We start from the raw sequence: 22,534 nt of genomic DNA, 5'->3' as shown, positions 1-22,534 counted from the left end.
TGAAAAACAGGAACTACGTGTGTGTGAATGAGACGGAAACAAGTGGAAAGGTGAAGGTGCAAGGAGCAGAGGTAAAATAAATGGGGTGAACCATCCAACACAACGGACAGTACACGTGAGAGGTGAAGAAGAGAGTGCAGGCAGAATAGAGAGGGTGAAGAGTGTCAGGAGGAATTCGCGACAGAAGGATAGCAGCAAGAGTGAAAGAGAAGGTTTACAAGATGGTAGTGATGGTAGGAAGCAGATGATCCACTGTGGCAAACCCTAAAGGAAGCAGCTCAAAGAAGAAGAAGAGTTTGAAGATTTGCGGTTAAGATTTCCCCCGCCACTGACCAATATCCCAGTTGTTCGTGTTGTCCTCCATTTCCTTCTTGCCGATGATGTACCAGATGCAGGCCATCCAGTGAGCCAGAAGGGCAAACATGGACATCAGCAGGGTCAGAACCACAGTGCTGTGCTGCGAGTAGCGGTCCATCTTTTGGAGCAGCCTCAGCAGTCGAATTAAACGCACTGTCTTCAACAGGTGCACCACTGACACCTGTAGGTAAACAATAAACCAAGGTGAATCTATTTGTAGATAATGAAGTAACTGGTTACATACAAGTTTTACTGTTAAGAACTTTCACATTAAAGTGAAGTGGAATTCACATTTTGGATTGACAGATGTATTTTTAATTATATGGACAAGGATACATTGAATCTTCTTTAAAATGGTTCTTATTATCAAAGAGTTTAAAAAAACACATAAAACTGACATTCTGTACTAAATTTCAAAGCCAGCATGAACTTTAAATGATTGTCAGTTATTAACAGTAGTCTAACCAACAAATTCTTCTCAAGAGATATAAAAAGAAGTGTCGAAGAACTAAAACATTAAATGTATTTTCAGTTTTCTCAAATTAACCAGCCAACTGGTGTTAAGAAGCTCCCCACTATGATATTTATGGGAGGCATATCAAATAATAGCCACCGACTATGTTAATAATATTTGATTAAGCCACTTTTGTGCACATGCAGCACTAATTATAGGAAAAAAGAAGCATTAGTTACTCAGTTGCTCTCTGACTCTATAATGTGATCTGTATCAAGATTTGCTGATAACCTTGAATGCAAGAGAAATCAGCCTGTGTGTTGGTTTTGTGTCTTAACTTAAAATTCCCACCTTCAGCCGAGTTTGCTTCTCTGGACTTTTTATGCCTTTTCTGTTTTCCTTCATTCTGTAACCACTTAAATTTTGGCCCATGTCTTCTGAGCCCTCCTCTGACTTGCACCTGCTCCTCAGGCAAACTGCGCGAACAGTCTATCATTTGGGACTTGCTGTCATCTTTCCCCACAGGAGATGTACACACCAGGTATTATTAAGAAAGATGTAGGACAAAGAGGACATGTGATACATGTTACATGTGTATTTGTGTAGCGAGGAGAGGAAGCAGGGAAAATTGGGTGGGAAAGTAGGCCAAAAAAATACTGTATATAAAGATAGGGTGTAGTCAAAGCATCCAGACAGTTATCTTCACTTCCACAAAAATAAATAAATAAATAAATACAATAAATCATTCAGCTGTGATATTCTAATCAAGAAATGTCCTTAAAAGGGATTATGATCCTGTTCATATCAATTTAAGGAGAAGAAAAACAGGAGATCTCAAGATCACGTCACTATATTTAAAAAAAATAAGGACTTGGTTTTGGATTTCTCTGTGCAGTAGCAATTAGTCACTGAAGTAGTTTAGGCCATCTAAGAGAAAACAAAACACAGTGATTAGATAAACTTCCTTAAAGAAAAGGAATTCTGCGTCAGCTGTGTATAACGGGGCCAAATCACCAACACTGCTGATAAAAATGGTCTCCTGCAAGTGCTTCCAGCAGCACCTTAGGGTCCTCTATGCTGAGCAAATGGAACAAAGCATCAAGAGAAGAGTGACACATTAGAATGATAAAAATAGTGTGCAGGAACACTGGGACCAAAGAGGTCATGCTAGTTAGGCCTTGCACGACCCAGGTAACATGATATATTCTGTGCACAGTGTTTAATGTCTCAACTAAACATTCAAGGCAAGATAACAAACATCACATTGCAAACATTGCAAAGCTAGCCCCAAAGTATGTGGTACCGGACCCAGAGGGTTTGTCTTTAAAACTGTAGAGGCTGGGAAATTATAGAGAGTCAGAGTGAGGAACCCTATGCATTGAAGATGGGGCCCATCAAAGGTGGCCAGATTAGTACAGTGAGATTAATCAGTCTGTCACACTACAAACAGCCTCTGTCATGCACCCAGAAAAGTCGCTGACTAGTCAGCGCAATCAAGACTTCAAGGAAAATGTCAAAGAAAAAGCATAAACTGCCAATTGTAGATAAAACATTTCTCAGTATTGCATAGGTCAGTCTCACGTCTAGACGGTCACTTTAACCTTGCATAGATGTGCAATGCATTGACTGTGGTGTGGTGTTGTCAGGGTACATCTCTGAATGCTAAGCTTATGCAGACAGAGAAGCTAAACCAGGGTCCATTAGAGTACCATGTGCTGACACACCGCTGCATATAATCCACACATTGTATGCAAAGCTAACCACACCATAACAACACAAAATCTGTGTGGATGGATGTCCAACATCTGTGTCCACAGCACATGCATTATTTAACATATGTAATAAAGAGTGTCTTTTCTTTGGGACAATTTGTTTCTCTGGCCCCTGGGTTACATTTGATGTGCAGACTCAGATATTTTCTCAGGCTCTGTGCTGATTATCAGCAGGGCACCGTATAACTATTTCATGTAGTAATAACTAGAATATATCAAGGGTTGTTTGTGTGTACATGGGTGCATGTGAGGGGACAAGGAGGTAAAGGAGGGAATTACAGTGCTTGAACAAAGCTAAGAGGAGGAGATATGTGGACTGTCCTTATCAGAGCTTCTCCTGCACATGTCTCCAGTTTTATGGTAGCTTGTCCTATCGCCATGAGAAATAGAGAGCTGGTGCAGCACGAGGCGTAATGAAGCCTCCTACTGAGCCCAGGGGAGAGGCACCATCTCCCCTCCACTATCTATCACCACCCCACATCCCACCTATGGAGCGAGCAGGCTGCGCCACGTCCCGTTCTCTCCAGCGCCATGAGTGGTAAGCAATATAATGTAGCCAGCAATGCATATGTGCACCACCTGCTACTTTTTCCTTTAACTTTTCCTCCTGTCACTTCCATCTCACCCCTGCCATTCACATTTTCATTTCCTCTGCTTATCAGGTGTGAAATATATATGCTTTGCAACCTGATTGCTTACTTCTGCTTTTTGTGCGCGTGAGACCATAAGGTTGCAGAAATGCTCATTATTTCTCCCCCTGTAGCCACGCCTTTAGCCCTGCACGCCTATCACAACAGCATGGCCAGTCATGCATGTTTATTTATTTATTTATTTTATTAATGCCACGGTATCGGCCCAATAAGCATGAATAACATTGTTCCCTAATGCCAACAGGGCATCCAGCCATACAGACCCAGGAGACCTACTCACAGCAGCTAAATCAAGCGGAGGTTTCTGTTTGCATCAACTATGTACTGCTGAAAAAAATGTTCATATCAGTAAAAAGCCAGATAATCTCAGCACACTTTTCATTTAAGAAAGAAGTAAGAAGTGAATGAAATGTACATTGGTGATAAACATTTTCAAGTGAAGAAATGCTATTCAAATTTCCGCTCAGGACACGTTTTTGGACCTCCTGTGTTATTTTCTTGAAAAAATATTTCAGTCAAGCAGATAAAAGCAAAATTTCTGTGGGAACTAAAATGTACAGTTGTGCATGGAAATGCACACAAAATTTCAAGGTCAAGGTCAAGTTTATTTATAAAGCACATTTACAACAGCTCATGCTGGACAAAGTGCTTTGTAAACTAAAAGGCAACTAAAATAAGTAAAATGCACAACAATGATGTTAATGGGGCTGTTAAAACAAAAAATGTTCAGGCCAACATGTGCTAAAAGCCAGTGGATAAAAATGTGTTTTCGGTAAAGATTTAAAATGTTCGAGTGTTTGTGCAGATCTAATATTTAGAGGCAGACTATTCCAGAGTCTGGGACCTGTCACAGAGAAGGCTCTGAAAGAGTAAAGTTTTAAATTGGATCCTGTAAGGAACAGGAAACCAGTGTAGAGAGGCCAACTCTGGGTTATACGCTCCTTCTGTTTTGAACTAGTCAGCAGATGAACAGCTGCATTTTGGACCAACTGGAGATGATAAATAGAGGTCTGGTCCAAAGTACAGAGAAAAAGGGAAGAGTATTGAAAACACCCAATAAAAAGGAATATATCCAAGGAAAAGGACTAATCGGTGAGTATTGGTAACCTGCCTGGAGCTTGCTGTTCATATAAACAGTGGGGTTTTTTTTATATTATTTAATTACATATTTCTTCTGTTCCTTTATTCCCTCACAGTAAGAGTACAGCATTGTGCTAAAGTCTTGAGCTACCCCTCATATCTTTTTAATTTTGTAGGAAAATGCAAAATAGGTGCGATGCAGTGAAACAAGTGCAAGCATAAATGATAATATAATCTATATATATCAAAAATCAGTCATGCTGAAAAATGAAGCTGCTCCCAATGAAACTCTGTGTAGAGGATCAAAATGTGATGGTACTTTTCTGTGTTCATAATTTCATCAGTGTTGATAAGCTCTCCAACACTGCTGATTGAAATGCAGCCCAAACCCATGACAGAGCCTCCACCATGTTTTACAGATGGCTGTAGACACTTGCTGTTATACATCTCTCCTGACCTCATCTGTACATATTGACTTTTTGAACCAAAAATTTCAAAATTGGATTCATCACTCCTGTTACCACTAATTTTCAGGCCAGTTCTTAATTTAATTTTGAATACCATACCTGTTTCCCTTCATTAAAAATGGCTTCCTGACAGCCACCCTTTCACTGGCACAATTTCTCATGAAGCTTCAGTGAACAGTAGCTGGATCAGCTGAAGAACCAGATGCATCTCTTAGGTCCTGTGTCAGGTCTTTGCTGAAATTTTCCCCTTTTCCTTAAGAAAACAACTTTCAAATACTGTTTATCGTTATTTTTATTTTTGTTTTTTGATCACTCTGCTTTAATGACTTACTCCAGACAATATCGAGATACGCTTCCAGTTTTAAGTTCACATTTCTTTGGGAATCACTTTGTTGGTGCAAAAATACTATTTTATGTCTGCCAACTCTGTTATGTTTTGCATTTTTTGTGCATTCAGCTATAAAATTTGGGTAAAATTATGTGTTTTTGTGACAATCTGCGGGTAACAAAATGATGCACAGAAACCTTTTCATATATACACTTTCAACGATAACCAGTGTATAGACACCCAATATATACATACAAATTACAGCACCCAGAATCATAGACTTGCTTTTGCTTAATTCTATACTTTTCCCTCTGTCCCCTTCTGTTTCCTAAACTTGTGAAATATGTACAAACATTATCTGCATTTTATAATACACAGAGCAATGATCATGGAAAATGAGAGCATTATAGAGACTATGAAAAAGAGCAAGAAAGTGCAAGTGACACAAAACAACAGAAAAGTCACAAGATAGAATGCGAAACACACTAAAAACAGAAATGACTGAGACATATGACAAAAACAACAGGGAAACAAAAGAGAGGAACACCGCTGAGGCCCCATGGCTCATTTCGGTGAAAGATGGCTTCTGTTCTCAAAAGGGACATCAGCATGAATGCTCCTGTCCTTACAGGAGACTTCACGCAGAACGTTCCTCAATTACTAGCCATTCCTGCTGATCCCAGCGGGGAAATGGAGGAACTCATGGCCTGGTACCCCTACACACAAATCCTGGCCTACTGAGCATGTGGTATTTCCATTAATAGAGTCTTGTATCAAACCGGTACCACTGCCTGCAGCAGCCTTTTACTACTCGCATCCTTTCCCTCCCTCCTTACCTTGAAAGTAAATATTTTTTTTCATTTTGCTGATTTTTTTCAAACAGCGGCCGAATTCTTCTATTAACCGTCTCCTTTCATAACACAGATCTGTACACTTTCTTCCTGCTCTTTAATACCTGTTCTGTTCTGAGCATTTAGTCAAACACGCACCTATTTGAGACTGGATGCTTGTGTGCATCCATCCAGTACTCCGTATTGAGCTTTTGATCCACTCTACAGCAGCTGAGTGAGCAAACAGTGATATTCAGCACAGTCAAAGCATCCCATTCTCTAAATTAGAGACCAGAGAACGAAAAGTTCTATAAGCAACCAATCAAAACCTCCCTAAAGTGCAATGCTTCGACTCAGTGACATCATTCATCCGGGGACAAGATAACACAGTCTACCTAATTGCTCCAGATCTCTGTTTCTTCCTCCTTTCAATTGTTCTTTAGGGGGATATGTATTTTACTAAAGCAACAGAAAAAAAAGTTTTAATGATGCAGATGTGATAGTTTTGTCAGTGCTTGCTCAGTGCACGTAATTAATATCCCAAAGAGACACTGAAAGAGCTCTGGAAACCAAATTATGTTGCGGTGTTAGGCATCGAGCCAGTTGCTACTCACCACGCTGACTTTCACGGCGTAGAGCAGGTCAAAGGGCAACGCGGCCACCAAGTCGATGATAAACCACGTGGTCAGGTAGTGGATGCATATCTGTCGTGCGTCGAAGACCACCTGGCCTGACTTGCTGACATAAGTGGTACGAAAATTGAAAACGATGTCTGGCAGTTGAAGAAAAAAGACACACACAGGCTTGGTGCTTATTATGAAGACTCAATTATTTACAAGTGACAATAAAACAGTTTTAAGACAGCAACCGACCTATGATGAACAATATCTCCACGGCAATGTCACTGACGGTTGTGCTGCGGGTCAGGTCGTCATCGTTACCGATGAAGCACACGTTATAGGGCACCGTCACGGCAACGTAGAACGTGGCGAGCAGAATCAACCAGTCCCATCCTGCTTTGAATGTGCTGTAGTGTAGTAAGATGAATTTGGATTTCTTGGCATCTGCTACCTTATACTCGGGCAGAGCAGGTAGGTCGCCAAACACATTCTGGATGGGACAATATAAGGGGGAAAAAGCCAGTTTATCCACCTATTTCCACCTACAGTCAAGCGAAAAAGAAAGCACGCCTTCTTTTAATTATTCAGGTCATGAAGGTTTGACAGCATTTATTAATGCACAGCTCTCATAATGTTCCAACTTTCAATCAGGTTGATGTACTGGGCCATTGTAGCACTTTGATAATTTTCTTTTCAGAAATTCTGTTCAACATCCTGTTGCATGTCCCAATTTGGGCCAAATGTTAGCTGTTTGACTGCTAATGTCCTCATTTATGACTCTGAAATATTTTGGTATACAGAGGGGTTCATGGTCTCCAAAGTATCCAGCTCCTGTAGCTGAATTTCTTAGTCTTTACCCCCCATCACCGTGCTAAAGGTTGGTATGAGTTTGGCTTTCACCGAGTGTGGTGTTGCACATTATTGCCAAATATCTCTGCTTTGGTCTCATCTGTCCAAAGCACATTGTTTCTGCGGTGTTCAGTTTAGTGAGAAGAGGGTTTCTTCTGACAGCTCTTCCACACACGCTGTCATTGTTCTGTCTTATTCCTATTGTCTTTAACTTTAACATGTAGACTTTGAGATGTAGCTCTTGGACTTTTTGCAATACTCTGAGCATTGCACAGTCTGACCTCGGGGTGGATGTGATGGGACATCATGCTGGCAATTGTCTTGAATATTTTCTACTTGTGAATCTATTTCACTGTAGAATGATGGACTTCAGATGGTTTAGAAACGGCCTCATAGGCAGCAACAATTTCTCTAAGATCATTGCTGATGACTTTCCTTCTTGGCATTATGCAACACACACCTGAATTCTGCAGACCAACAAACTGCCAGAACCTCTTCTTTCATAGAGGTGCTCACACTTGCTAATATTCAGTTAATCAAGTACATTAGACCCTCTTTTTACCACACTGCTTTTGCATTTGACTTGATTTTTTGTTAAATAAATAATCACATTATTAATACAGGAATGAAATTACTCAAACTATTCATATTGTTGTAAATTCACTGTTTGTGAGAGATATTTGCTCCTAGCCCTTGAGTGTGTCCATTGTGCTTCACTAACAGCAGTTATCTTCTTAATTCCCAAATTGCACAATCTGTCCCCATCCACTTTTTAAATGAATCCTTCATCACAGTGCATCCTGTCCCATTGTTTGAAGAGGCTGATGATATGATGATACCTTGTTGAGTTTAATCTTGCTCTTCTCTCTGCTGTGTAGGTGCCCAGAGATGTGATAAAGTACGGTACTGCTCCGCAGACGAGCCGAGCTGAAAGGAGAGCCTGTTTTCACCCTGCCGCGCCGTCGCTCTGGAAATGCACACAGGGAAAAATTAGTACACACCGCTCTACAACACTTTACCCCCCAAGGTTAACTGATGACTGAACCAGCCATTATACTTGATGAAATACATAATATTCTGCCTTGAATAGGAAAACATGAATATGCAGCAGTGGGAATAATTCATTTCTAAGCAAACTGTGTTATTTGATCAGAAATGCAAAGATAGTGAATGATATTTACAGTCCTTTGGCCTTTTGTTTGGTCAAAAAACATTTATTATGCTTTCATCCGCTGTACTGGACAAACCCGTTGACTGATAATGTCTTATTGTGTAAGTACCATCTCGAACAAAACAGTGCAATTTTCAGCTTTGATAAGTCGCCACTGGGGCAAAGAGGCAGTTCAGTAAGGTATATTTTCTGTGGTAAATTGCTACTGGTGTGGGACTGTGTGTAGCAGATAAAGTAGATAGTGCAGGATAGTGCAGGAGTGATGTGTTCAGACTGAGGAGTTGGGTAATGGGAGAAGGCACTTTATTGCTGCTGGGTTCTGGGCCTCATTCTCACCGCTGCGCACCCACAGGAAAGGACTAAGGCTAGATTGGCTTGAAAGGGGATAACAACGATAACAAAGCTGCAGAATAGAAGTGATAACTGCTTCTGAGTGTCCTTTGGAAAGTATATGAGTTCTCTGGTGTGTGTTGTGGGTGTGTGCGCGTGTGGACCACAGACAAGGAGAAAAGACAGGGCTCATCCATAACACGGTGCAGCCTTGGGGGACGCGACACGGCAGGAGCACAGAGGCAGAGACATTCTTATTTTTAGATCTAATGAATTTCCCTCCACTTTTAAAGCCATTCTTGTGTGGGTAGAGGGGGCACACAGGTAGGGAGGGGTGGATGTTGTGCATAAGTAGGGGAAGCCGTGGACAGATTGTAAAATCAGATGGAATAGATGAGAAACTCATGGAGGGATGCAGTTGTGAAAAAAGTACTCAAGGATGCAAAAAGTCAAGTAGAGGTGAGAAGCCGTTTTGCCAAAGGTGAAAATGTTTGTCATAAAAGAAGAGAACAAACAAAGGAATGACAGGAGATCGACAAGATACGCAAGAGTCTCGTCTTAAGCTTGAAAGTTTTTGAAGACTCTTCACCTCTCATTCAAGAGGCTTCTTCAGCTCTAAAAGCAAAAGGTGGAGGGTCCCACGTATTTAAACCCTGGTGAGTTGTCCCTCGAGAAGTGGTTGTTGACCAATATTAATCATGAAATAAGGTGTGAAAAAAGGTGTGGGTCATTACCACCGGAGGTTTTGGGTGAAACCACTGTCAGACCTTGCCCCACCCTATCATCTAACCTAATGAGGTTACTTGACACATGATTTGTGATTTGGGTAAGGTGCTTGTGAACGGAAGAAAGAAGAGTGACCTTTACCCTTTAGCTGCACTTGTACAGTGTTGTCCTGTCGAGCTCGCTCTTCTATGTTGTGTCATATCTTTATGTAGTGGCTGTTTGGGTTTTTGGTTAAAGCATAAAGTTCAGGTCATCACTAAACGGAAGATCAGTGGTTCGATCCAGTCTGCATGCCAAATATCCTTTGGTAAAAATACTAGATGGCCTAAGTTGATCTCCAAATCATCCATGGGAGTGTGAATGGGTGTGACTGTTGGAGAGCCATTAACCATAGAAAAAAGTGCTTATATGAATGGGTGAATCAGACAATTTTTATAAAGCACTTTGAGTGCTCAGGTCTAGTAGAAAAGCACTATGTAAGAACCAGTCCATTTACCATTTGCCTTAGTTCACAGGAAGACACACATGATTAATAGTGGGTCTCAAACCCATTATACTGTGCTGTTTGTCTGTGTCAGAGGCATGCAGCATCAGCCTCTTTCCTTTTCTATGAAAAGCATTTCATTATATGGGCAAAAATAACTTTGCTTTCTGCTTCCAGTTCCGCCTTATTTACAGAGTAATTAGGCAAATCCAGAAGAGGAAGGTCTGAGATGAGAAACGTGAGTTTGCTTACTTCACAAGCACATAGATTCACACACATTGACTCTGGCTTTAGCTTAGCTTCTTTATGTATTGATGAAAATCACAAAAGCTGGAAACATTGATTGAAGTTCATTTTTAAATTCCCTATCAGACAGAACATGCTAATCCTGACCAAAGCACCTGAACAAAGACTGGTTTTAGATTAAAAAAATAAAAACAAAAACCGATCTATTGTCTTGAAATGCAAGTAAAGGCTTTATACATAATTTATTTAAAGACAGGGACTGATACAGTGGTTAGCACTGTTGCCTCACAGCAAGGTCTTGTATTTGAATCCACTGGACACGTGGGACCTTTTTAGGGTTTGTATGTTCTTCCTCATGCTTGTGTGCGTTCTCTGTGGTAAACTTGCAATTATAATTTGACCGCTGGGATAGGCTCTAGCTCCCTGACGCTGAATTGAATGGATGGATGGATGTTATATTAACTCTTGGTCTTTAGTTTGCACTACAACCTTTTGCCCCACAAACCTAACTTGTACAGTATGCAGTAAAGAAAGATGAATAACAGTATAAGGGGACCTTACTACTTTCCATTGGAGAGATCAAATACACTCAGCTTCAACACATATTTTATGCAACAGCTTAAGGGGATTGTTTTTGTCTACATCATGAAACACCAGTTTAACTATTGAATCCGATGGATAAGCTGTGGCTGCTTACATTATAAAAATCCACATGCAAAATGAAGATTAAATATTTGGGGATTCTGGTCACCTCTCTTTAGAGGACATAACTTCCTGTACATAAATGCACATACAGACCTTCCCTCTTGTCTTCTTGGATGGCTTTGACTTTAGTGTCAGTGATGTCCTTAAATGAAGCCAGAAAGAGCACCACGTCGCCTTTTTCGTTCTTAATTGGCACAATGTCCAGCAGGCACCAGAACAACACAGCTGAAAGGGGAAAACACACACAAGATTTACAGTTTGTGCGTATACCGGTGTGTTTATGCAAAAGCAACAGTTCCAAAGATTTAGACTTATTAGTGAGCCTGTCTACAGCTGGATGCCCCTCGGGGGAAGCAGAGACTTTAAATAGATCAAGCCACTTTTCTCCAGGCACAGCAAGAGATGAACCCATCTCTGAGGTCCCATCTCCTGCTAAATAGATTCCTTGTCAAAGAGACTACAGGTCAGTATTGTGGGCAGTGTTTCTGATCAGAATGAGTGTGCTCGTTGTGGTTATTGTGCACTTGTTAAACGATTGATTTACCAAAGGAAAGTGTCATAGGAGACAGATTTGTGCATCCAGAAAATACAAGTAGACCACATTGTATCCTTTTGTATGTACTGTAGATGAGCCAAAAAGTTAACAAAATGCATACTGTGGAATTATCTCCAGCCTGCCGTCTGCCTCAACTTTGTGGAACATTTCTTTTTAGTTCATTGTTTTGGTTCCACAGATCAAAACTTTGGGACTGTTTTTACAGCTCTCATTAAAAGCCACTGTACGCTGCCTGCCGAGCACCGAACAGCAAACAATTAGGAGCATGCTAGTGAGCACAGTGGAGCATTCAGTAGCTAAGGGACAGATGTTTTTCACAGAATTTTGATGAGACTACAGCAGATTGAGAAGAAGAGCAAATATTGGGCTTGGATGGACTGAAAATTTGAAATGAAACTAAATCGTGTTTCGTGTCCTCTGGATCTGCATATGTGCAGTTGTCTGCTTATGAGTTTACTCCATCAGCTTAAAAAGTGATCAAGTCAGGGCTGTATCTAAAAGCGAGTTTGTGTTCCTTAAGGACCGTCTGGAAGTCTTCTTTATGTTAATTATTTAATCACATCAAATTATACCTAATCCACATCAAGCTGGGGGATTGTGCATGGCTGGCAGTAAATAATAAGGACAATATTTAAATAAACCTAATCTAGGTAGGTAGGTGAACATTTTAGTTCTTTAAAAGGATTCGTCTTTTTTTAGCACACAATGTCACTGTGACAGTAGAGATCTTTGCTCTACCTTTACTGCTTTTCTGCTCAGTAATTAGAAATGAGTTGTTGATCAAGAGGGATTTCCCATGGAGTTCCCTCCCATCTCTCCCACTCACTAAATCCCCCTCACCTCATGATAACTAAATCTCAGTATTTTTCGTCTCCCCGTGTGTACGTGCGAATATCTGTCTGCCTGCAAGACAAGGCAGCACTATCAAGTACACAGTGAGAGAAAGAGCCTTCTTGATTGCGATCATGCAGCGTTGGCTTTTCTCAGGCAGACAGACGGAGGACAAACTGAGTCAATCAGCCGCGTTTACTTTCGGGACGCTGCTGTGACAGACGAAAACTAGAGGGATGAGGCAACACAAAAAGGCTGAGGCAGGGGAGGAAGCAGCAAGATAAGGAACAGAGACATAGAAAAAGCGGTGCCAAAAGAACAATGTGGAGATGGTAATAAGACCGGGACTGAAACAAATGGCATTGCCATGAGAGAAAGAGAGAGAGATGAAATGTAACAAAAGGGCTGAGTGAAAAGAAAAGGAGATGGTGGCAAAGACAACAAAGATGCGGGTAGAAAATCACATCTGTGATGCTATTAGCAAAGCTGTGTATACCCTGCACGACCTGCTGAATTTGCTTTAAAAGCCAATCAAAAATAAACACATGCAAACATGCTAAAAAATCTGACATGTGCACGAATCACCATCTCTGTTTTACTCGTTTTGAGAGAGCATGCAGCATGGCAAATCATCTTCACAGCTGCTGTCAAAACAGCGTAATCACAAACAGCTTTTGATCAGTTCACACAATGGTGTTTGCAGATCTCTCAATTTCTAAGTCCTCTGCAATATCAGACAGATTTGTGTGTTTTGAACATCCTCTATTAGGCGTGCACTAAAGTGCAGTAAATATGTTGCATGTGCATGCAAACTTTATTATAAACAGCAGTGAAAAAAAAACCAAAGCAGGTAGTAAGGCAGTCACACCTGAGTTCTACTTATTGCCAAACGCACGGGTGCAGGAACATCAATTACCCCATGACTAGATACTAATTGGACTTTTATATTAGCAACCCATCTACACGGGAAGCCTTTAGAATCTCCTCTGTGGTTGATTCTGCTGTGTATTGCCTAATTGATTTTGATGTGAATTTGATGAATGTTGTGAGTTTTGAGTCGATATCCTTTTGGGCTCCTGCAGCTGTCCAGGTTTTTAAGATTTTTGTGACTGGTGGAGCATCACTGGTGAATATTCCACTCATATCCTAAGTGGAAGCTAGTGGAAGCAAGTAGAAAAAAAAGCTCTTTTTGGTTAATTAAAATCTTTTTTCAAACCTCGTTTTAGTCTTTAGTTTACTTTTAACCAACTACAATAACCTTCTGGGCAGGACTCGAGATGTGACAGAACATGTAGGTAGTACAACATCAGTCAAAGGAGAAGTTGGACTTCTACTGCTGACTTTTACTCTTCTGGAGATGAAGAAATGTGTGCGGTAAAACCAAGATGGAAAATAATGATTTAGCATCCAATAATTTGGTTATTTATAATATTTTTCTGTCTTTCCTCTCACACCCAACCAGTGTTGGTGGAGTCTGGTTCTACTCGCGGTTTCTTCCTGTTAAAAATGAGTTTTTCCTTCCCACTGTCACCAAGTCCTTGCTCACAGAGCCGTACCATTTCTTTCTACTATTGTTGGGTCTTTATCTTTCAATATAGTGTCTTGAGGAGTTGTCATGAATTGGCACTATAAAAAAAAAATGGAACTGAATTGAATTGAAAGTAATATGATGGTCCTCTCAGCTGTAACCTCATCTACAGTATAGACTGGCTGAGCCCAGTGCTGTGTAAATTGATGGCAGCTTTAGAGACATTGAACCAACACTGTTTGTTTGAATCAATGTTTAGAAACAACAGCTCGTAAAGTGACAAGCTCATTTGATCGATTTAAAAACATTAACAGCTGCTGGAACTTGCGGTTCTAGCAGCTGTTGCAGGCTCCATCTCCGTGTCAACAGAAAATAATGTCGAGGCAGGTTCATTGCTCACCACTGATCTGTTTGGACAAAACAAAACAGAAATCTCCACAACCGAAAGTGAAAAATAAAGCAATCCAGTCAGATTATCAAGGAAGAGACTTTGCCCAGTTGCACAAGAACAGATTTCTTTTGTTTCCACAGACTTTATCAAATGTGTCATGTTGAAGGCTCAGTTGGAAACTCACGAATGAGCCCTATTGTGAAGTGAAAGAGAGACACTAAACTGATAAAATGAATAACTTTCCTCCTGGATTGTGACAGAGGAACTGCTGAGGTATTCACTAAAAAATACAACATTTGGCTGTCTGGGTGGAAACGTGTTTTTCTAATTATTTTGTAGATTCACAACTGGATCTGTTAAAAAAAAAACCCCCAAACAATAAGAAATAACAAAAACTCTTAAATGCAGGGGTACATAGCACCATCTCAGCTTGTATCACAGCAAGTGTGTATCTGCTGGCACCCTGACGATCTCATTATTTTGACTCCATTTTGTTCATTGGCCGGCTCGCTAATCAGCGAATCACACACCGAACCATACTGCACCACAGCTAGTTTCTGGTCTCGGTTTAATTGAAGGAGACGGGGTTAAGGAGTCACTAGCAGACAGCTATTAAAGTTTAATATGTCTCAGAATTCAATAATAACTGTAGGACATTCCCGACTGGTGGCTTTGTTTAATCACCATTTAATGAGAATGGCTCAATAAAAGAAGTAATACATCCATGCCTTCTGCCATTGCTTCATCTATCGACTGGCCCATCTACGCCAGGTTAAATTGACCTTCCTCAGAAATAGCCACACACAACTGCCATCCATTCGTGGAAATCTGAAAGACAAAGTACCCCATGGTGCAGTATCTAATAGCTTTCTGAGCCTGCCTACCATCTATGATTCCACAACCTAATTGGCAAATGGTAAATAAAGGCTCAGACTCTGCACTGCGTTGTGAAGCGACTCGGCATGAGCTGAAAACAAATGATAAATGAAGGGAGCCAACAATAATTGAGCACGCAACTCAAATACTACAGCTAGGAAAGTGACATTTGACTGACCTGTCTTTTTGTAGAACATGATCTCATCCTTAAACTCTTTGCGCTCCTCCAAAGCCTCGTCGATGCTGAGGATGATGCTTTCGCTTGTCTCAGGACCATACAGGAACTTACAGGCGCAGCTCTTCTGCATGACCTCTGCCCGAGAGAAGCCTGTGAGCTCACAGAAGCCATCGGAGCAGTACACAATGGGAAACCCCTTCGACACCTGAGCATTGGCCAGGATGAAGTTGCTGTCTGCAAGAGAAAGAAAAGATAGAAAAGACTATTATCAAGGTTATGGTAGAATTTTGTTTTGTTTCTTTTTTTCTATTTACCTGGAAATAATGAATGCCTTTTATGAGGTTTCTGCTAAAAAGGAGAAATAAATGGAGAGCTCAGGATAGCTTAGTTCAATTCATAGCTCCTTTCCAAAGAAAAGGAGTAAACTGTTACATTTGGCCAGTGACCGAAAACAGATATAAAACAGAACTCTAAGAGCAAATTTCATTTTAATTCTTCTTTATTTTGCTGCTTCAAGAGGCCCTTCAGGTCCCAGAACCAATCTCCTAGCAACCAAAAAAATACACCATCTAAATTCACCATTGTTACTAACATTTCTTCTTTTTCTCCTCTTTACCTTGGTGCTTGGGTAGTAGTGTACAATTGGTTTTAAGAGCATTTTCACAGAAAACAGTAGTTCTGTATGTCTGAAAAAAAACCATTGATGAACCAAAGCACTAAGGAAACTAAGAGACAGCCTTTATTGCTGAAAAATGAGGCCAATGCAAAAGTGTCTCTAATGGCCACTTGAAGCTCATTCCTGTCCCAACAGATTCCTACGACGAATTCAAGAGTATTAAAAGCATGTTTACAGGCTGGTACAAAAAGCAGTTTGGCCTTTATTCTTCCCCGTTTTATAACAACAGTACAATTTAGTGAACTTTTTTTGTTTTAAATAACTCATCCATTTGGTTAAAGCCTATAATTAGGGGTGTGGTTGCACTGACTGCTTTGGGTCCTGACAATTAATTTATTTCTAAAACTGCTTGTACCTTTGGGGGCCTCCTGAAGTATTTTAATGGAATTATCTGAAAAATGACTGACAAGGAAATTTGTGCTTCAGTTTTTTTGTGAATGAAATTCTGCTCTTTGATGAGTCTGTTACTTTGCACTGTTTAGCAGATATCTATGTACACTAGTACAGTTTATGGGTGCAGCTTACTAGCCATGGTTGGTAGCATTAGCTGATAATTTGGTGCTCTATCCTCTCATCTATGTGCTATATGGACAAAAGTACTTGGCCTTCTACATTCTATGGCTACAGGAATCGTTTGGCCATCGAAACTCATGCCATGAAGCTTCCAGTGCACAGTCTCTGTGCTGATGTTAATGGCAGAGGAGGTTTGGATCTCTGCAGTTACTTAGCGTTGCAGACCTTTATGCACTATGCACCTCAGAACTCAGCGAATCCACACTGTAATTTTATGTGGCAGAGTTGCTGATTCTTAAAAACAACACAGCTTACAGTTAACATGGAACAAATTTGACAAATAATCAAATTTCACACACAAAGTGTCAACACTGGCATCCTATTACAGTATCATGCTCAAATTCAGTGAGCTCTTTAGAATGAAAGCTTGCAAAGGCCGATTGCACCTGATCTGAAAAATTAAGAGGTGTGGCTTCATACTTTTGTCCACATAGTTTCCAAAGCTAACATGGAAATGGTCAAGACACTAACATCAAGGATGTCAGAATGTGCAGCCCAGAAGCCAGTGGATGACATCACGGTGGGTATGGCTGTCTTTTTTATACAGTCTGTGTACAAACCCCAAATTTGCTAACAGATGCCAGCATGCTTCAGAAAGCCAGAAGGAAAACCGCAAATGGGTGTCAATTTATTATTATTTTTACCGGCCCAAATGCCTAATATGAGACATCTTTCATATTGCACACTGCCATCTCATCCATATTGAAATGAGAAACTAGCTATCATCATTTCTTTTTTTCTGGAAAGCTGAACATTATGAACAGAAATTTGGCCTGCTCATCTGTGGAAACTGTACTGCCAGCACTGGGACACCAAAATGCTTTTATCACCACCAACTTCTGAAACTTCAAACAGTATAAATGGAATCGTTTTCAACTGGTCAAGGAGTGCCTCTCTAGCTGTTTCAATGACTTGCTCTCACTTAGCCACTGCAGTGATATTTTAACATAGAAAAACTAATTCTGATAGGATGGGGGTTTTGTTTTGTTGTTTTTTTAGCTTAGACACATAAAGGCCTGTGTGGGTAAAATAAAGGTTATTTAACTAAATAAATTAGTGATTTCTGTGTAGAAAGAAATATGCCTATGAAACTCCTTGAAAGTCCCTGGCTTTAATAAACACTGATTTCTCATTTGTAATACTCTTAGTGAGAGTCGTGTTAAAGATAGGCCATGGGCTCAGGAGAAATTTTGGTAAAGAGTGAGAGAAAAATCTGGAGAAGGGGATCACTAAGGGAGACGTGACGTGATGACAGTGAAAAAAAGAATCACTGTGCTGAAGTCTATCACAATTAATTAGCCCATTTGTGTCTAACTCTAAATACCCAGTTGAAGTGGACCAGCTGTTTCTACCTGAATCCATCTATTAAGGCACACAAACATACACCCATGTGTGCAAACAAACACCCACAGTGGCAGGATTGTGCAGAATGATGCTGAGCTGTGCTGACAGACAGCTACTGTTTACAGTACAATGCCCATTATACACGACAGTTGACTATGCTGCTTTGACGGTTTCTATAGTGCGTGAGTGTCTATAGGTCTATGTATTTGTGTGTCCACTGCTGTAATTTGATAAGCAGTCAAACCAGCAAATCCTTGTCCATGAATTACACGATGAAGTAAGAATACAGATACATGCATGGCTTCATTTGGTATTGAGAAATTATACAGAACCCACACAAATTTTGAGACATTTGTATAATCAGAGCAAATAAATGAGCTGCAAGCACTTTACTCGATACACCAAACACAAACCCACAAAGTGACACGAGCTTGTTTATAATCACTGGCTGACACATCCTGCAAAGTGACTTGTTCAATTATGTTTCATTGCAAAAATCAATTTTCTGCATCAGTAAATCTTTTTTTTCTTCATTCCAGGTAATTAATAGTTTTATGTTTTATGTCAGGGTTTGTTGAAAGCAGACACCTTAGATCTGAACTGGGAATTCAACTACAGGGAACAAAAATCTTGTATGTGACACAAGAGGAACGAGCAGCTTGTTCCTTTTCTCGAATCCCATCAAGAAATCAATAGTTGCTTCAGCACTCTGACAGTGCTCACTATAAAAAAAATATAAATGTCATTATACCCGATGCTTTTAGGTTATTTAATAACAGAAACACACTTGCTTATTAAAGCTTTAGTACTATTTCCATCATCGCTATTACTTATTGTTTAATATTGGCTAAGATGTGGGAAAACAGAACAGTAACAGGAAACTGTTTTGGACACTCACTAGCCTCTTTATTAGCTACACCTTACTAGTACTAGGTTTTACCCACGGTTTAATGGTGTTTATGCCAAGTTCTGATTGAATGTGCTACAAAGCACAATCCCACGTTGAAAGTTGCATAAATCAACTTTCTTCCTCATTCTAATTCTTGGTTTGAACTCCAGCAGGTTCTCTTTACCATGCCTAAATACACTGAGTTGCTGCTGTGTGATTGGCTGATTAGATATGTGAACTTTCCAAGTAGTTGAATAGATGTACCTAATGAAGTAGCTGGTGAGTGTAGTTTTGGTGGCAATTTGAACTGTAATAACCAATAAAAACAAAAATAGTCTTTAGCCTTTCCAAGTCCACAAGTCTGCTTGGGTCTGTTTGATGTAAATTCAAAGAATAAAGAGTTCAAAGAATAATAGCAATGACTATATGACCATCATGTCTCTAGTCGTCTGTGTCCAAAACAGAGTATAATCTATTCTTTAATCTGTCTTAAAATACTTTCTGGCTATTTGAATACCAATACAGGAAAACAAGTAATTTACAAAAACTTGCATAATTCATTTGCATTGACAGAAAAATTGAAATGTTTTGGTTTTTTACCAAGAGCTGTGGTAAGCATGACTAGGAAAACAAAATGTAACAATGTTTTGGATTCATTAGCATACAGAAAAGTCTAATTGACAGTGATCCCAATATGTGAAAAAGAAAAACACATATGAACGTGTCTACGTCAGCAGCAGTATTTGGCCTGAATGGCCCAGACAGATGGTCAGAGTGGGTCTTAGCACTGGGACTGGCTGTCAGGCGTGAGGCCCCTGAGGCTGAGGGTATGAAAAAGGGAGGCAGTCAAGACTGTTGGAGATTGAGACTCGTGAGTCCTGAGGAAAGGCCCGCAGCCTATCTCGTGGCAGCTCTCAGAGCACAGGAGGTTGGTGTTGACAAAAAACTCTACTGTGTTTGACAGCAGATTAATTTGTTTGCTTAGAATTGACAGGTATGCAATATATTGTCTGCACATACAGTATACTTGTACTGCGTCACATGGTGGGGAGACAAGGTCATCTTAGGTAACTTGTTTTACCTGGCATGACCTTGTCTCCCCTCCCCTCAGGATCAAACACATAATATGAACATACTCTAGAACAAAGCAAACATTAAGCTAAGCATGTACATTAAACTCTACTCTCCTTTCATGCCCTGTGTTAAATTCAATATGTTAAGAACTATATTTAGCCTATAGTTGCTTTTGCACAACAAAATCAGGTCAGGGCAATGAAGTTTTCTTCTCACATGCAGCTCACAGCAGGGAATAGCTTCAGACAAATTCTCACTACTGGAAATTCTCTATTTGGTTTTGTCTAGGCAGCTGCCTGGTGTTCGAGAAGCAGGACACATGACACTCACTCATCACTGTGAATTCACCAGAAAATCACCTGGGCTATTTTTCCATGGGTGCAACTGAACTTCACATGTGCTTTGCAGTATGCAACTAGTAGGTTAACGACCAGTTAATTTCTGGTCTGACTGTGTCTGACTTCTGACATGCACCTAACCTAACCTATTGGGTTATCTATAGAAAGGACCTGGACTAAAAACACCTTATAATTGTGTCTCAGAACACATACTTCAAACTTACACTTGCTATTTTGAACACATAAGAGCAGTCATACCAACAAGTTAGGCTATAAGAAGTGGCCCAATAAGCTACCCATAATGGTCCAAGTTGTAAGTGCATATAGCTGCACACTTCTTAGTCATCAATTATTATTTATTGCTGGGTCTGCTGCTTTAGAGTGGTTTGCATCACATCTATCTGAACCATTCTTTTCCCTGGCTGCCTTTTAGTACCAGTGTTTAGTACCAGTCCTCTTTTACTTTGCTTACCTATGATGTGCCACAAGGTTCATTTTAGGGGCCCTTATTATTTTGGTTATTTCAGTTATTTCTGCTCTTTCTTCAGCACACTGCGAGCACCTTTAAGGACATCTGTTATCACTGCTATGCAGATGACATTCAGTTATATATCGATTTTAAGTCTCAAGAGCTTTTGCAACAGTGCGCCCCAGACTCTGGAAATCTCCCTGTAAGCTTGAAATCCATGGACTAAACAACTAAAAAGTCATATTTTTAGACTTTTTAACCTTTGTTTTTATCCTCTGGCATTTTGTTGTGAAGCATTTGTGTGATGTTTATCTTTAAAGGTGCTATAGAAATAAAATTTTACTTATTATAATGGATACACTAGAAAAAGGGAAGGTCAAACAAACAACTAGATCATCATGTTTTTGTGTAGAAGATAGATGTGTGGTGAGAGGGTCCAGCAGTTGTAAATATTTGCAAAAATGCAGGAGCTAAGAGAACAGCTTTAGTCACAGTTTTTAACTTTTACACTTGAATTTGTGTGTAATGTAATTAAGTACAGTGTATAGAGTGCTTTACATGAAAGTGTGCTACCATTAGTACGACCACCACTACTAAATATTATTATTTTTGTTGTTTTTGTTGTGGTTATTAGAAACTTTATTTATATAGTGCATTTCAAAAAAATGTTACAAGATGTTGTCAAAGGAGCTTGCAAAGAAAAGCGTCTGGACTTCTTTAAGTTGCTTGAAGACGTTTCACCTCTCATCCGAGAAGCTTCTTCAGTTCTAAGGTCAAATGGTGGAGAGTCCCAGATATAAACCTAGTGGGAGTAACCCCCCACAGAGGGACAAAAGGACCCCCTGATGATCCTCTAATCGCCTGAGCCAAGGTGTGAAACTGGGCGTGGGTCCCAATCAGCCAGAGTTTCGGGTGAGCTCATTGTGAAACCTGGCCCCACCTTATCATGCGAATTCCTGAGGTCAGCTGGCCCAGGATGTGAGTGCTGACTTTAAAGTCAGCAAAGAGGCACAGAAAAGAAGACCAGACACCAGCGAGGGAGGATAAGAAGGACAGACGCAACAACATTGTCATCCCCTATGTAGCCGGTGTATCAGAGAAACTCAGGAGAGTTTTCTCCAAGCATGACATCCCAGTGTATTTCAGACCCAGCAACACGCTCAGACAGAAACTGGTTCACCCGAAAGACAAAACGCCAAAACACAAACTTAACAATGTGGTGTATGCTGTGCAGTGCAGCGAGGAATGCTCAGACCTCTACATTGGAGAGACCAAACAGCCACTTCACAAGCGCATGGCACAACACAGAAGAGCCACCTCCACAGGACAAGACTCAGCAGTCCATCTGCATCTTAAGGATAAAGGACACTCTTTCGAGGATGCCAATGTTCACATTTTGGACAGAGAGGACAGATGGTTTGAAAGAGGAGTGAAAGAAGCCATTTATGTCCACTGTGAGCGACCATCTTTGAACAGAGGCGGTGGTTTACGACACCAACTCTCTGCCATCTATAATCCAGTTTTGAGATCCCTTCCCAGACGCCTTAACGCCCACTCACATCCTGGGCTAGCTGACCTCAGGAATTCGCATGATAAGGTGGGGCCAGGTTTCACAATGAGCTCACCCAAAACTCTGGCTGATTGGGACCCACGCCCAGTTTCACACCTTGGCTCAGGCGATTAGAGGATCATCAGGGGGTCCTTTTGTCCCTCTGTGGGGGGTTACTCCCACTAGGTTTATA

General features: G+C 40.5%; 1 protein-coding gene across 1 annotated transcript in view; it reads right to left on the bottom strand.

Annotated features, from left to right (window-relative positions):
* kcnh8 (potassium voltage-gated channel, subfamily H (eag-related), member 8) overlaps nt 1-22,534 on the bottom strand; it is a 57,934-nt gene that overhangs the window by 21,881 nt on the left and 13,519 nt on the right. Inside the window, exons 2-7 of the mRNA XM_082520799.1 lie at nt 15,430-15,663; nt 11,163-11,294; nt 8,247-8,374; nt 6,811-7,048; nt 6,553-6,710; nt 334-538 (exon numbers count right to left, since the gene is read on the bottom strand). Coding sequence (XP_082376925.1) covers nt 334-538; nt 6,553-6,710; nt 6,811-7,048; nt 8,247-8,374; nt 11,163-11,294; nt 15,430-15,663 — 1,095 coding nt within the window. The remainder of the gene's footprint in view (nt 1-333; nt 539-6,552; nt 6,711-6,810; nt 7,049-8,246; nt 8,375-11,162; nt 11,295-15,429; nt 15,664-22,534) is intronic.

This window comes from Aulonocara stuartgranti, assembly GCF_965226115.1.
Source record: "Aulonocara stuartgranti genome assembly, chromosome: 22".
Lineage (NCBI taxonomy): Eukaryota > Metazoa > Chordata > Actinopteri > Cichliformes > Cichlidae > Aulonocara > Aulonocara stuartgranti.
The sequence above is the reverse complement of the archived record's forward strand: the minus strand, read 5'-3'. Positions and strand labels throughout refer to the sequence as shown.